This window comes from Mixophyes fleayi, chromosome 4 (assembly GCF_038048845.1).
Source record: "Mixophyes fleayi isolate aMixFle1 chromosome 4, aMixFle1.hap1, whole genome shotgun sequence".
NCBI lineage: Eukaryota > Metazoa > Chordata > Amphibia > Anura > Limnodynastidae > Mixophyes > Mixophyes fleayi.
In genome coordinates this window covers 113,170,300-113,185,306 of record NC_134405.1, presented here as the reverse complement: position 1 = coordinate 113,185,306, position 15,007 = coordinate 113,170,300, and the positions used below count along the sequence as shown (strand labels likewise).

Genomic DNA, 15,007 nt, shown 5'->3' with positions numbered 1-15,007 from the left:
TAATTTATAGAGAAACGTTCCCTCTTTAGCAGGCCATTATTTACAAATTTTACCACCCAACCCCCCATCAGACTCATTTCTCCCACCACCATCTAACTAAGACATATGGATTTTTCTGTATATTGCATGGATTATGATACATTTTATTGCAATAACTTAGATATAAGTGATTCCATTAGTTAAAACTGAAAAAGCCCAAAATCTCAAATCTCAAAATATCATTGATTCAGTGAAGCTTGAACTGAGCAATGCCGTATCACTTTTGCAGGCATTTATTGTCTTTCATAAGTGACTCAATGTTCTTCCCCCCTCACCTTGTCACTTGTGCCCGTCCACAAGCACCCTATCCCTTGACACCTTCTCCCCTGGGATCCTGTCCCATGACAATCTCTCCTGAAACCCTGTGTGATCCCCTGGGACCCTGTACCCTAGCACCCCTCCTTTCTGACCTGGCACGATGTTATCTGACATCTCCCTGTCTCCTGATAACCTCCCCCCTTTACAGTCCACTCCCCTACTTTTAGATTGTGATTGCTTGAAATTTAAGAATATTTCATTACATTTGTATATTTATTTCAGCAGTAACACACAAAATAAGGTATTCTCATGCTCAGTGTAGTGTTATCTATGTCCTTTGGGTTTCGTTATTATTTAATTGTAAAAAAAATAGAACACCCTATCTCCCTTCCTCAATACAACAATGTAATTTCTGACAATCTGCTTTTGATGGCGGTTCAAGGAGAAGAAATCCCACACCACCCTTAACTTGCAGAAGATTCCCCCCTCCCTGCATCTTCCAGTGTTGACAATATTCATTCTCTTACACTAATATTAATGCTGCCTTTGATTGCCTGGAAGAAAACTAGTGCCCCCCATTTAGCACTGTAATTTGCAGTAACATGGTGATGGGAAATGATGTTAGTCTCCTATGTTATTGTACAACACTGTTTAAAATAAGAAACAAGATTTACACCAATGTTATATTGTATTTATTATCACTGAAAAATACAAATATTTTTGCACGTACAAAGACACCCCTGGAATAATAGATACAGAATTCCCAAAAAAATAAACAATGAAAAGCAGAAAACCTACTTATAAAGAAAACCACTATGTATATGAGCTAAATTACTTACTGTTTGATCTGTTAGAGGGGGCAGCACAATCTGCTTTTCAACTTTATTAAGTACTAGCTTCCATAGCTCTTTTAAAACACGTTTTAGCACAGTCTTCTCACATATTTTTGCTGAGACGGATAACCTAAAATAAAACAAAGCATTTTAGATCAGACTTAAAAACACATAAGAACTATAAGGCGAATTTGTTTTTGATGGTTAATAGATAACTTTTGTAGAAAGATAATCGCTTTGAAGACAAAGCTCATCGCTTTTTCCTTAGTGCAAACTATCCACATCAAGTATAACTAGCTGCAGGATCACATTATGGTCTGTAAAACTGGCCCCATAGAAGAGCTCCCTGTGACCTTTTGCAAATTTGCAGGTTCAGTTACAAATATGTATGGTGGGAAGAGGTGAAATATCATTATCATTTCAAAGTACAAAAATTGACTCTAGTCTATCTCTCTCTCTCTCTCTCTCTCTCTGTGTTAGGGAATTTAGACTGTAAGCTCCAATGGGGCAGGGACTGATGTGAATGAGTACTCTGTACAGCACTGCGGAATCAGTGACACTATATAAATAGATGATGATGATGATAATGATGAACCCTTAATTTGTTTTCTAAAGTGCTGTTCTGTTGAGGGTCATTTATATCTTAAATTCATTATTAGAGTGAGGGCACATTGGACCTTTCGTTATTGCATTCCCTTTTGTGTGTTTCACTGCTTTCCTTAGCTCAAACTGCACACTCCTGTGTAAAGTAGGCCTGAGGGTTGCAAAAGTCAGTAATTGGAACTACAGATTGATTTCTACCACCTACGAGAATGTGTAAAAAAATAAGTACCTTTGATGGGAGAAATGGTCTCTGCCACCATCCCCACACAAACACACACACATTAATAGGAATACCGCACTTTCCAACCCATTTGCCTTTGAATTTTATTGAAATAATTCAAACATGCAGAGCAGCATTGCATTGTTGCATGTGGGGTTATAACAAAGCCCATTCTTGTGCATGGCTCGCACTTAAGATAGATATGCTGCAATTCACCCTGCCTCCCATCGGACAATGATAAATTTTGCAACAGGCATTGTCATATTGGCACACAGATCAATGTACTTCATACTTGCCGACTCTCCCGGAAAGTCCGGGAGACTCCCGATATTCGGGTCATCGAGCTGGCATTTCTCCCGCATCCCAGGTTTCACCGAGAATCGCGTCATTGGACGCGATTCTCGTTGATTAAGGCCATTTTGGAGGGCAGGAGGGGGCGGGGCGAGGTCAAAATGACGCGCTTGGCCTCACCCTGCCCTCCAGTCACGCCCCCTCTCCCGGAAACTTGTTTCTGGGAGTTGGCAAGTATGATGTACTTCCCCATAAAAATCGGGTGCATTCACATAAAAATAGATGTTTATTGTCACAAAATGACATTGGGCTGACCATTTTCACATTGTAATATATGAAATATTTCACTATAAATTGAATAATAACCTTTTAGCTGCACAGCACAAGTCCTGTGTAAGGTGACTTCAATATTTATTATTTATAATAATTAATATTTTCTAATTATAAGAACATAAACACTCAATACATTCACTGGGGGTTTATGTCCTTATAGTTAGAATATATTTATTATTATCTAGTAGGGTGCTTATGGGGATTTAAATGGGGTATATAGTAGTGCAGGTTTAGAATGTAGCATTGTGTCTGTGAGGGATAGTTTATATATTGCAGTATACAGACATTTCATGGGTAAATAATATTCACCTATATGCATATACGATAACTTTATAAGCTTTATATATAGGTTATCCACTGCACCAATGTAAGGGGAGTTTTACCTGCCCATAATAATTTCTATCAGTGACTGTTACCAGATAGTTAACTGATAAATACAATAGTGCAGGTTTAGAATTGTGTCCTCAAATGATAATTTACATGATTATATAGCAGTCTTGTCGGTAATATAATATATACTTATACAGATATAATATGGCTATATAACCTTATTATGGATTATTAGGTGCAACATAGTCACCAGGTAATATCTAAAGTGCAATCTAACTTTTTTAAAAATCAGTATACATAAATTCTTAAAAGCACATTACTATACCATTCAGTATATAATTCAGAGATTGTGAACAGTGACACCTAAGAATTGATAATTACATGTATGAAAGTAAATCCTCTTATGAAACATTACTAAATTTCTAAATGTGAGCGGAGTTAGACCTGCCCTCAGAAATCCTGCAGACCGATAGTATCTCAATAAGTGATTGTTAGTAGGTATAATAGTTGGTATTGTATAACTCATAACACTTACATTAATTATTTTGATACTTTGTGGACATATAATACATAAACTATTAAGAACAATTTAGATATATTAGGACAACTCCCAGCATATAACTTTTGTAATTCACTACACTTCCCACATTTTAAATATTTAGCTACATTTTATTATCATTCAGATTGTAATAAAATGACATTTTAATACAATTTAAATAAAGTTAGGTTTTTATGTAATATTGAATTTGTATTAAATACTTGAAATTATTATACTTTTTCTGTTTGTGCACCACACAATAACACTTACTTACAATACAACACTTACTTTAATACATTATATTTACTAAACTGCGGGGTCGAAAAAAATGGAGATGTTGCCTATAGCAACCAATCAAATTCTAGCTGTCACTTAGTAGAATGTACTAAATAAATAGCTAGAATTGAATTGGTTGCTAAAGACAACATCTCCACTTTTTCAAACCCACAGTTTAGTACATATACCCCCTGGTCTTTTCCCTTATGAATCTGTATTGGTTAGGTGGTAGCACCTCCATGACTGTTATATACTAGTCTATCTAAGAAGTTTAAGAGATATTAATTTAACTATTGTTACAGTAACAGAATACAGCAAATTGGGAGCTAACAGTGAATATAGATGTTATCACAACATTTCAAAATCCAGTGAGATGGTATAATTTTTTGCTTGAGCAAAGTCTATTTCCATGAATAACAATCACTTAATTAACATTACATTGTGGAAGGAACAACTTAACACATTTTTACTAAAATAGCTTATTGAGAAAATGGTTTCTGGCCAGATAATTATATTCTGACACAGGATTACAACTAATGGCAGTGTAGTACGGGATACTTGATATACAACGTACATTTCTTTGGTGCCTAGTAGTCCGGAGGTCTTAACTACCTATAGACCAGTTGTGGACTACAGCTAGTTAAGACCACAAGATTTTGGATGCCTTCCTTATGTCTGTAAAGTAAAGCAGGGTGCACTCATAGTCTGGGTAATATAAATAATACATGACTGGACTTCTTTGTATCCAATGACCAACATGTTCAGCTAACTATGGATTTTTTTTGGTATTTGTGATGTCAATTTATATAGGCACAGGGAAAGCCGTTACAACATTGTCTTTGTGTACCATAAATTATCTGCAAGTGTATTGTGCAACCTTAAGCCTTCTAATGGAAAGCTTTTAAACTGATCTACTGTGCACACAGATGTGTAATTGACAACCTTCACTCAGTTGTCCTATGGGAGAATGGCTAAGACCTCAAAAGTACAGTATATCTAGTTAAATATACATGATAATCAACACAGGATCCATCAACCAGAACACCATAAACCACATCTGACACGTCACTTATTTAATTAACAGTTCCTGAAGATTTTTGTTTCCAACTCTGGAAATATCTCAAATTTTTAAAACTGACCAAATAACTCCACAGTACCACTTCTGTTCTATGTGAAACATTCATAATTCCATTTCTCATCCTTCCTATATACACGTGAACCAAAATGTATTGAAGGAGAGTATTTTCAATAATAATTCTAGTACATTAAGACTATGTTCAGTGCTAATGTCATATTGAGGGTTAGAATACTAATACGTGCATCCAGGTTGTATCATGTGTAACATATCTGGTTATTAGCAATATGTCTCTAGAAATTGTATTTGTAACTGTGAATTATCTTAAAGGTCACAATTTTGGATCTAAAGGGATAAAAGTCAAAAGCAGCTGATTTACCACTTGGATTCTCCCCAACTAGTAAGTGTTTAGCACTTTAAACTTCAATGGGTATAATAGTAATAGGTTTTCTGGATTAATACACTTGTCTGTATATGTATAGTAAACATATTTGGAACCATAAAATATTAAACTACATGAAAAGGTTTAAGTACATTAGGCAATGCTATTTTGACTTACTGTAAAAGGCACTCAAAATGCTGCAAATCACATTTCAGTAAATAAAGTCCAATGTGTTGTTAGCAGGTTTATTTTTTTATTTCAAAACAGAATTTTAAGTAGGGAAGGGCTGGCAACTTTTAGCCCGGGGGTCAAGACTTGACTCAGGACCCAATTATGATGATTTTAAAGGGTAAAAATTGCAGGTGGTCCAGTGACCCAGCCCCTGGTAGTCTATGGGACAAGCCTGGGAGCAGAGTCACCCTTGTCCCCCAGCCCAGTCAGCCCCTGATTTTAAGTCATACAAGGAAGATCTCAGTATAAACGTGCACACAACACCAATATGGAACACAGCAAAAAGCTTTCCAAGTGATCCGTTATTTCTAATAGTCCAATAATGTAGCTTTACATATCTCAGCCCTACAATTCTAACAGTGGTTTACAATATTATATTTTCATGGATTGTACATGTGGCCCTCATATTATATTTGTAGAAAAGCAGCAACAACACAGTCTCTTCACACAGCCTGGGCAGCAGGTTAATTTATGATTACCTGATTGTACTTATCTATTTTGAAGACATCACCTAAGTACAAAGTATTCTACTCCACAGATATGAGCGAGTGCACTTTCCCATAAAAAAAGGATATAAAATGGTAGCAGTACCACATAGGATCCCAAGGAGGCCCCATGACCTGCACCTTCTGCCCACCTGTCTCCCCTCTATACAAAGTACAAAAGGTGCTATAGCAGCAGTAGAGCTCATAGATAAAACCTCTTTAACTTACTAGTGATACCACTACTATAAGTATTGTACATGATCTCAGACTAGATTTACATACAATTGCAAAGGAGTTCATAGCACACCACCACATGACATTCAATACTAACGTTTTATCTAGGAAATCCATCAGTGGCCGCAATACGATTTCAGCATCCACGGCTGCATTGTTCCTGTTTGTGGATGCATTACCGTTCCCTCTCATCTGATTTAGTTCCACACTCATTTGTTTCACACAGTCCTCAATTATGTTCTGAAAACTAGAAAAAGAAGAAAGTTGAATGACATTATTTAGACTTTTTTTCTAATTGATTTGCTTTGTCAGCCACTTTACTAGGGTGTAGCTTTTGAAGGGCAATTCTACAAACTACGCATTTTTCTTTGTCTCTTCGATCACTCTATCTATGTAGTACATAGGACAGAACTGTGTTGATGTCCTCTACACTTCTCCTCTTGTGTTATCTTGTGATCTGACGCTGATGTATATTCCTAAACAGTTCCTTTCTCCCTGCCAAGAGAGACTCAAGGAAATCCTGCCGTCATAGTAACTCCACCAGAAACTTTCCTGTCTGTATAATTTCACATATTTATGCATAACTTGCTACATAGATTGCTACATTAAAGATATTATCAAATCACTTTTTGACTAGTCATAAAACACTTTTAATAACGGTGTATTCAGTCAATCAGCAGCTTCCTATCATAAATCTAGTGCAAGTCAGGTAATGGAGGTCAATTAAGAAGCACACCCAAAGGGCACTGCAAAATGTGTTATTTTTTTCAACAGTGCACCAGAGCTTCAAGGTTCAAACCTAACCTGCGGTCTCAGGAGACACCTTCACACATCTACAGATAGGTAGAATAGTCTACAGGGAAGCACTGTAAAAGTTTAAATTTCACAAAAAAGTCCAACCTCCTACTCCTTTAAAATCACCCCTTTGTATAAAGAAAATTCTTCCTTTATTCTTCTAAAATAGTACTCATTTTAGACTAATTTTATGGCTTAAATTAATCACAAAGTGAGTGGATATTGGGATTGTCTTAATTACATGTGGCAAATTTGTGTTTGAAGCTTTATATTACATGACTTGGCATGCCTCTAGAATGCAACAAAAGGCCCCATAAAAGTATAGGGTGAGACGTGTAGACCACCATCTCGGAGCTGGTGCAAAATTATAATATTTTTGCAGCCTGTTTAACCTTCCACACAGTAAAGAATGCAGCTAAAAATGTGCACAAGCCTCCTCTTTATCTCATTTAGATAATCTTTCTCTACAAAAGGAAATCTTGTTTCTGCACTGTTTTAAAAAATAAGGCACATCAGATCCTCTACTCTGTACTTTACTTCCAATGTTGTCACTCCCAACTGTGCAAACATCTGCCTCCCTGTGCAAACATCTACTCCTCCACAATACTGCCAACTTGCTCTATAAACTCATGCAAATCAGCTCCATAACCCACGCAACCCAGTTCTATAAAACCATGCACCTCAGCTCTATAGAAAAATGCATCCCAGCTATATAGAACCATGCACCTCAGCTATATAAACAAATGCTCAGCTCTAGAAACCCATGTACCTCAGGTCCATGAGCCCATGCACTGCAGCTCTATACACCCATGCAACCCAGCTCCATAGCCCATGCAACCCAGCTCCATAAACTAATGTTCCTCAGCTCTATAGAACCGTGAACCTCCGCTCTATAGCACTGTGCACCTCTGCTCTATAGAACCATGCAGCTCAGCTCTATATAACCGTGCCCCTCAGCTCTATAGAACCATGCCCCTCAGCTTTATAGAACCATACACCTCAGCTTTATAGAACCATGCATCTCAGCTTTATAGAACCATGCATCTCAGCTTTATAGAACCATGCATCTCAGCTCTATAGAACCATGCACCTCAGCTCTATAGAAAATGCATCCCAGCTCTATAGAACCGTGCACATCAGCTCTATAAAAGCGTGCACCTCAGCTCTATAAAAGCTTGCACCTCAGCTCTATAAAAGCGTGCACCTCAGCTCTATAAAAGCGTGCACCTCAGCTCTATAGAACCATGCATTCCAGCTCTATAGAACCATGCACCTCAGCTCTATAGAACCATGCACCTCAGCTCTATAAAACCATGCACCTCAGCTCTATAGAACCATGCACCTCAGCTATATAAACAAATGCTCAGCTCTAGAAACCCATGTACCTCAGGTCCATGAGCCCATCCACTGCAGCTCTATAAACCCATGCAACCCAGCTCTATACACCCATGCAACCCAGCTCCATAGCCCATGCAACCCAGCTTCATAAACTAATGTTCCTCAGCTCTATAGAACCGTGAACCTCAGCTCTATAGAACCGTGCACCTCAGCTCTATAGAACCATGCAGCTCAGCTCTATAGAACCGTGCCCCTCAGCTCTATAGAACCATACACCTCAGCTTTATAGAACCATGCATCTCAGCTTTATAGAACCATGCATCTCAGCTTTATAGAACCATGCATCTCAGCTCTATAGAACCAAGCACCTCAGCTCTATAGAACCAAGCACCTCAGCTCTATAGAAAAATACTCTCAGCTCTAGAAACCATGTACCTTAGGTCCATGAGCCCATGCAGTCCAGCTCCATAAACCCATGCACCTCAGCTCTATAGAACTGTGCACCTAAGCTCTATATAACTGTGCACCTAAGCTCTGTAGAACCATGCACCTCAGCTCTATAGAACCATGTACCTCAGCTCTATAAACAAATGATGTCAGCTTTATAAACAAATGCTCTCAGCGCTATAAACAAATGCTCTCAGCGCTATAGAAAATGCTCTTAACTCTATAAACCCAAGCACCATCGCTCTAGAAACCCATGCACTGCAGCTCTATAAACCCATGCAACCCAGCTCCATAACCCATGCAATCCAGCTCCATAAACCCATGTACCTCAGCTCTATAGAACTGTGCACCTAAGCTCTATATAACTGTGCACCTAAGCTCTGTAGAACCATGCACCTCAGCTCTATAAACAAATACTCTCAGCTCTATAAACAAATGCTCTCAGCTCTATAAACAAATGCTCTCAGCTCTATAAACAAATGCTCTCAGCTCTATAAACAAATGCTCTCAGCTCTATAAACAAATGATGTCAGCTTTATAAACAAATGCTCTCAGCGCTATAAAAAAATGCTCTCAGCGCTATAGAAAATGCTCTCAACTCTATAAACCCAAGCACCATCGCTCTAGAAACCCATGCACTACAGCTCTATAAACCCATGCAACCCAGCTCCATAACCCATGCAATCCAGCTCCATAAACCCATGTACCTCAGCTCTATAGAACTGTGCACCTAAGCTCTATATAACTGTGCACCTAAGCTCTGTAGAACCATGCACCTCAGCTCTATAGAACCATGTACCTCAGCTCTATAAACAAATACTCTCAGCTCTATAAACAAATGTTCTCAGCTCTATAAACAAATGCTCTCAGCTCTATAAACAAATGCTCTCAGCTCTATAAACAAATGCTCTCAGCTCTATAAACAAATGATCTCAGCTTTATAAAAAAATGCTCTCAGCGCTATAAAAAATGCTCTCAACTCTATAAACCCAAGCACCATCGCTCTAGAAACCCATGCACCTCAGCTCCATTAGCCCCTACACTGCGGCTCATTAAACCCATGCACCCCAGCTCATTAAACCCATGCACCCCAGCTCATTAAAACCATGCATCTCAACTCACTAAACCCATGCATCTTAGCTCACTAAAAACCATGCAGAGCAGCTCCTTAAACCCATGCACAAGAGCTCCGTAAACCCATGCACCTTAAAATGTATGCATACATGTGCAAATTGAAACACATGATGGGTCAAAATATTTTTTAGCACTGCAGAGCAAATGCTTTTTACGCTTCGTATATGACCTCCATTGAAGACAAGATGGCTAAAGTGCAAGTCCACCAACCGCTACTCTATCTCCTGCATGTAAAGGCCACGACTGACATTCATCTTTTAAAGAATATTTATTGCGAGTGTAATTTTAAGACCACAGGTTAGTGTATGTAATTCTGGCCTATTTGCAAAAGCACTTTAAGAAATTGTCTACATTTTGGTAAAGTAACATTTTTAAGATTATTAGCTAGTGAAGAATAAGTACATATTAAAAAAAAAATCTTATGCAGGCCATAATAATTTATTCACATATCATTAAAGGCTCTCAAACATCAATTGGGTTTTGCCTAAATTGTATCCAGTAGACATAGATTATTTCTCTATACAGCCTACAGGTGTCTGTCACTGGCTTTCCTTTGTTGTATTTTTTCTGACCCTTGGACCTGAAGTCAAACACGTGCTCAAAGATGTGAAACCTTCCCGCTGCTACATCACACCCCAATCTGTTGTAGTAATGGGCTCTGTAAGCAGGTTAGACTCTACAAGCAAACCTAATACCTTCACAGAATATAGAAATTTTCTTCTAACATAGATCTTATTATTTACATTATAATATACAAAGGTGAAATAAGAAGCAGCAGTGTGTCTCTATGTCTTTCATATTTTAGATGCATTTGCATTTACCTTGCCCCAAATGTGCAGCTGAGCTCGTCAAGCACTGAACTAAGCTTTACTTGGAGTTCTTTAAGCATTGCACTGGCATCAGGATCCAGCTGCAGAAAGAAAGATTTACATACATTTATTTAGTACAGATATTCAAATATATTTCATATCCTGCCTACCACTTATAGCATTTCTTTGCACTTTCCAACATACTTTTGTTGCATTAGAAAGTACGGCTTCTGCCATCTGTCACCTGCTTGAATTTTAATCACAGAGTTTTATGTTCATACAGTGATTTACTTGAATGTCATATTTGGCAGTATGTTGGCTAGGCCTTCAAACTTATATACAAAAGGAAGGCAACTTCTCCCTGAGCATCATGGGAGACGTAGTTCAGCCTCAAAGGCTGCCCATTCCTGAATACCACATTAACAATTTATCAATAGCCTGACTGAAAGAATTACATTGTACAAATATCATGTTACTGGAAGTCCAGGAATAGAAGTCCTGTTAGTGAAATGCAATGCACAAATTATGCCTAGAATGAGAAAATAGTCTCATTCTGAGACCATCACATTTTCCTCAGTCTTGTAAGAAATGGCTTAATTTTTATTGACAGGATAATACTGCTGTTTTCTTCTTCTGGTGCACTAGGTAAATGGAGTAATTCTATAGTCACAAAGGAGCAGAGCAATCCTGATAAAGTCTGATACTGGCACAATGGTTAGTATTGCTACCTCACAGCAATGGGGTCATAGGTTAAATTCCAACCACAACCCTATCTGTGTGGAGTTTGCATGTTTTTCCCATGTCTGTGTGGATTTATCCTAGGTGCTCAAGTTTCCTCCCACAGTCCAAAAAAGTACTGGTAGGTTAGTTGGTTGCTGACAAAAAATGGACCCATGTGTTAGAGAGATTAGACTGCAAGTTCCTCTGTAAAAGGGACTAATTTTAATGATTTAATATTTTCTCTGAAGGGCAAAATATGGTGGCAATATATAAATAATAATAATAATAATAATAACTCTTAATTCACTGTGAACAAATATTAATTGTCAGTGATGTGAGTTGCAGTTGCTAGTTAATAAGTAGATTATAACTACTGCATGGCTTGTATGTCCACTAGTGTTTTGTGCACACATATTTTGTTCAGCCTTGTTTGAAATTTACCATATTCATATTGCCCCTTTATTAACTTTCTTAGTGAAGCCCTTACAATGCCACGTGATCCCCTATTGCAGCAGTGTGCCAGATCTACAACTTTCACCTAGTTGTTTACTATGAAAATACACCATTCATTTAAATATCTAAATTTGTCATATGCCAAATGAGCTGCAGTATTAGATCTATAGGCATTTTGGGGATAAAAAAAATTGTACTATAGTGAATTCAAAATCAGCTTTGTTAATGACACCCACATTTAGATTAGACAGTATTACATTTAGGAAGGTAGTTTATAATAGTTGTTTTAAGTCATCAAATCAATTTGAGAATCAATCAAGGCTACAACTTATCTTCACTAACAATGACATTACTTTCAGAGCACTGCATCTTTAATGCGTAAATGTCCATCAATATGCTCTATATATTAACCACAGTAAGTACTAAATTGTTCAACTGTAAGAGCAGGATTTTACAATGTAAGATCAAAGTTACTTGTTCCCTGGGACACTAAGGGGGAGGGGTTCAATTTGGAGCAAGGTGTCTCCATAATGTTCGCAGGGACACCGCGCGCCAATGTTGTGACTTGAATCTCTGCTTATTTTTCCTCGTACCCCATAAAGGTGCGAAGAAAAATGAGCAGCGATTCCTACCGTAATTGCAGGAAATGTAACATTGGGGGGATTCAATTGCCGGCGATGTGGCACATCGCGGTGATGTCCATGTGCCACATCGCCAGCAATTGAATCCCCCCAATGTAACTTTTACATTATCAATTATCAATCAGACTGTTGTAGAAGATTGGGGGAGAATGTATTAGTCAAATGTTGATAGTTGCATACAGCTGTTCACAAGATTTCAGTTAAGATTCATTATGGGCTAATCAATATGCTTCTACATTTCTCGATCTGTGTCTCAGGAACTGATTTCCGACCATATGCAGAGCTGGAAGCATCTTGAGATATGTCTGATTCTGCATCAGCAGTATTGGTGCCTTGGCCTGTGTTTACACGCCCTTCCCTCCCTATCCGTCTCTCCAGGAGCAGGCAGGCGCTAGTGTCAGAATCATGCAAGCATCAGCTGCAGTGTGGCACTTTACAAATCAACAGCAATAATAATATGTATATTGCAACAGCATACTTGCCTACTTTTGCAGGCAGCTTTCCGGGAGGGGGTCCGTTGAGGGCGGCGTGGCCACGCGCGGTGCACCATTAGGCTCCGCCCCTGTCAAACTCAGGCAATTTTAGCCAATTGCAGCAGGGGGCGGGGCCACGATGACACATTTAGCCCCGCCCCCGCCACCTTCAACAACGCCGAAATCTAGATCCGGGATTTTTGCCTGCTCTCTCGGGAGTCCGGGAGAACTCCTAAAAATTCGGGAGTCTCCCGGCCATTCCGGGAGAGTAGGCAACTATGCAACAGGGGGCTGTTCTGCTTATGCAGTAGGACTGTATCAGAAAGCTTAAATATAACAACAGTTCACAACCACATGGATATATTGTTTATTTAATGTTGCAATAGAGTATGAACTTTCTACATAGCTGGAAAAATCTCCAACACATTTACAGTATTAAAAAGAGGTTGTGAATTGTCATGTAGCTTCAGCTTTTTCATTATATATAGAGGATGAAGTGACCGAACAATGTGCTGGTTCTTTATGCCTTAAAACAAACACGATTCTCAAGCACCAACTCCCACAGCGATCTTAAGTAATTAATAGGTCTAATTCAAGGTTAAAAACCCTTGTTACTGACTATAGGCATACAGTAAATCAAGAGAAAAGGCCTGATAAGCCTTGCAGGCTGGAATTCTAAATGACGGAGCAGTGGATAAAATGTGTCCGCAAATACAAATGATGTGTTAAAAACCTGAAAGACAAGCTTTAAAATTGAATTTAGGAAGTGTCAGAACAGTCAGCTCTAGAATTATATTTAGAAATCTTTTTGCAATATAGCTTTTCAATGAGACATTATTCTCAAAGTCCCCACATTTTCCACATTTCCACTAAAGTAGCAAATTGTAAATACAAAAAATGCAAATGCCTTAATTAATAGCTCTAAGGAGTATGATTTAGGTGATGGTATGATGAATATGCTTACTTGAAATAGGGTCTGCTAACTTAATAGTGACCAATACCACTCAACTTTCTTATAAACATTTTTCTCATTTATTGAGGAAAATTAGAACTTTACAGAGATTCTAATAATATGGCTGGTAATTAATGGCAAGATTAAACCCTGAGGTGTATTGAGATGAGTGGGATTGTTAAGTAAAAACCTGTTAGCAACAAGGAGATGGGATTGACCTGGTACACAATAGCTTGACCAGATTTGGAAAAATAAATTCAAAGCCCCCAGTTAAGTTGAAGGCTTTTCTATAATAATAAATTAGTGCATTCATATTTTTCTGAGAGACCTTCTGAGCTGCGTGTGTGGTGGTGGCCAGGGAAATAACATTACCTGCTCACCAGGGAAGTGGGGCCTGGTGTTGAGTCTACATTAATGGCTTTCTTCTGAGAATGGCTCACTGTCCACCAGCCGATTGTACTGGGGGAGGAATTGGGGTTTATTTTGGAAAATGTAAGGTCATGATTGAAGGCATCAATCAAGATTTTTGAATTTTAAATATATTTGTTTATAAAACTTGAGGCTGTATTTTATATATATATATATATATATATATATATATATATATATATATATATATATATATATATATATATATACACAGATAGGAGGATGAAATGGCGCCAATATAGGTAGTGTTAGCTGGTAACAATCACCCAGACAGTCAATAATTGCTGATATGCAGAGTATGAATCTTAGCAAGCTGGTACAGTCATTATTCAACAGCTTCCAGATACTCCAACTATATACCGAAATGCAGACAGAGAAAAACAAAAGATGTAGTTGCAAAGGCACCCGTGATGTACAGTAAATAATAGGTGGCAGCGTACCAAGTAGATATAAATAAACAGCTTATCTGTGTCAGAATAATCTGAACGTAGTCTCCAAACAGCCAAGTGAGTCAGGAACCGATGTGTAAACTGCTTGTGAAGATATATTATATCTGGATCATCAACCCCAGCAAATTCACTGCTTGCAAACTCCACTCGGACTGTGAGTGCTACTTCTAAGGTAGCTAGGAACCGTGTCCGTCCATTATCTTCACAAGCAGTTTACACATCGGTTCCTGACTCACTTG

General features: G+C 38.2%; 1 protein-coding gene across 1 annotated transcript in view; it reads right to left on the bottom strand.

Annotated features, from left to right (window-relative positions):
* Positions 1-15,007, bottom strand: part of UNC13C (unc-13 homolog C) — a 444,227-nt gene that overhangs the window by 58,448 nt on the left and 370,772 nt on the right. Inside the window, exons 24-26 of the mRNA XM_075208024.1 lie at positions 10,664-10,752; positions 6,226-6,375; positions 1,137-1,260 (exon numbers count right to left, since the gene is read on the bottom strand). Coding sequence (XP_075064125.1) covers positions 1,137-1,260; positions 6,226-6,375; positions 10,664-10,752 — 363 coding nt within the window. The remainder of the gene's footprint in view (positions 1-1,136; positions 1,261-6,225; positions 6,376-10,663; positions 10,753-15,007) is intronic.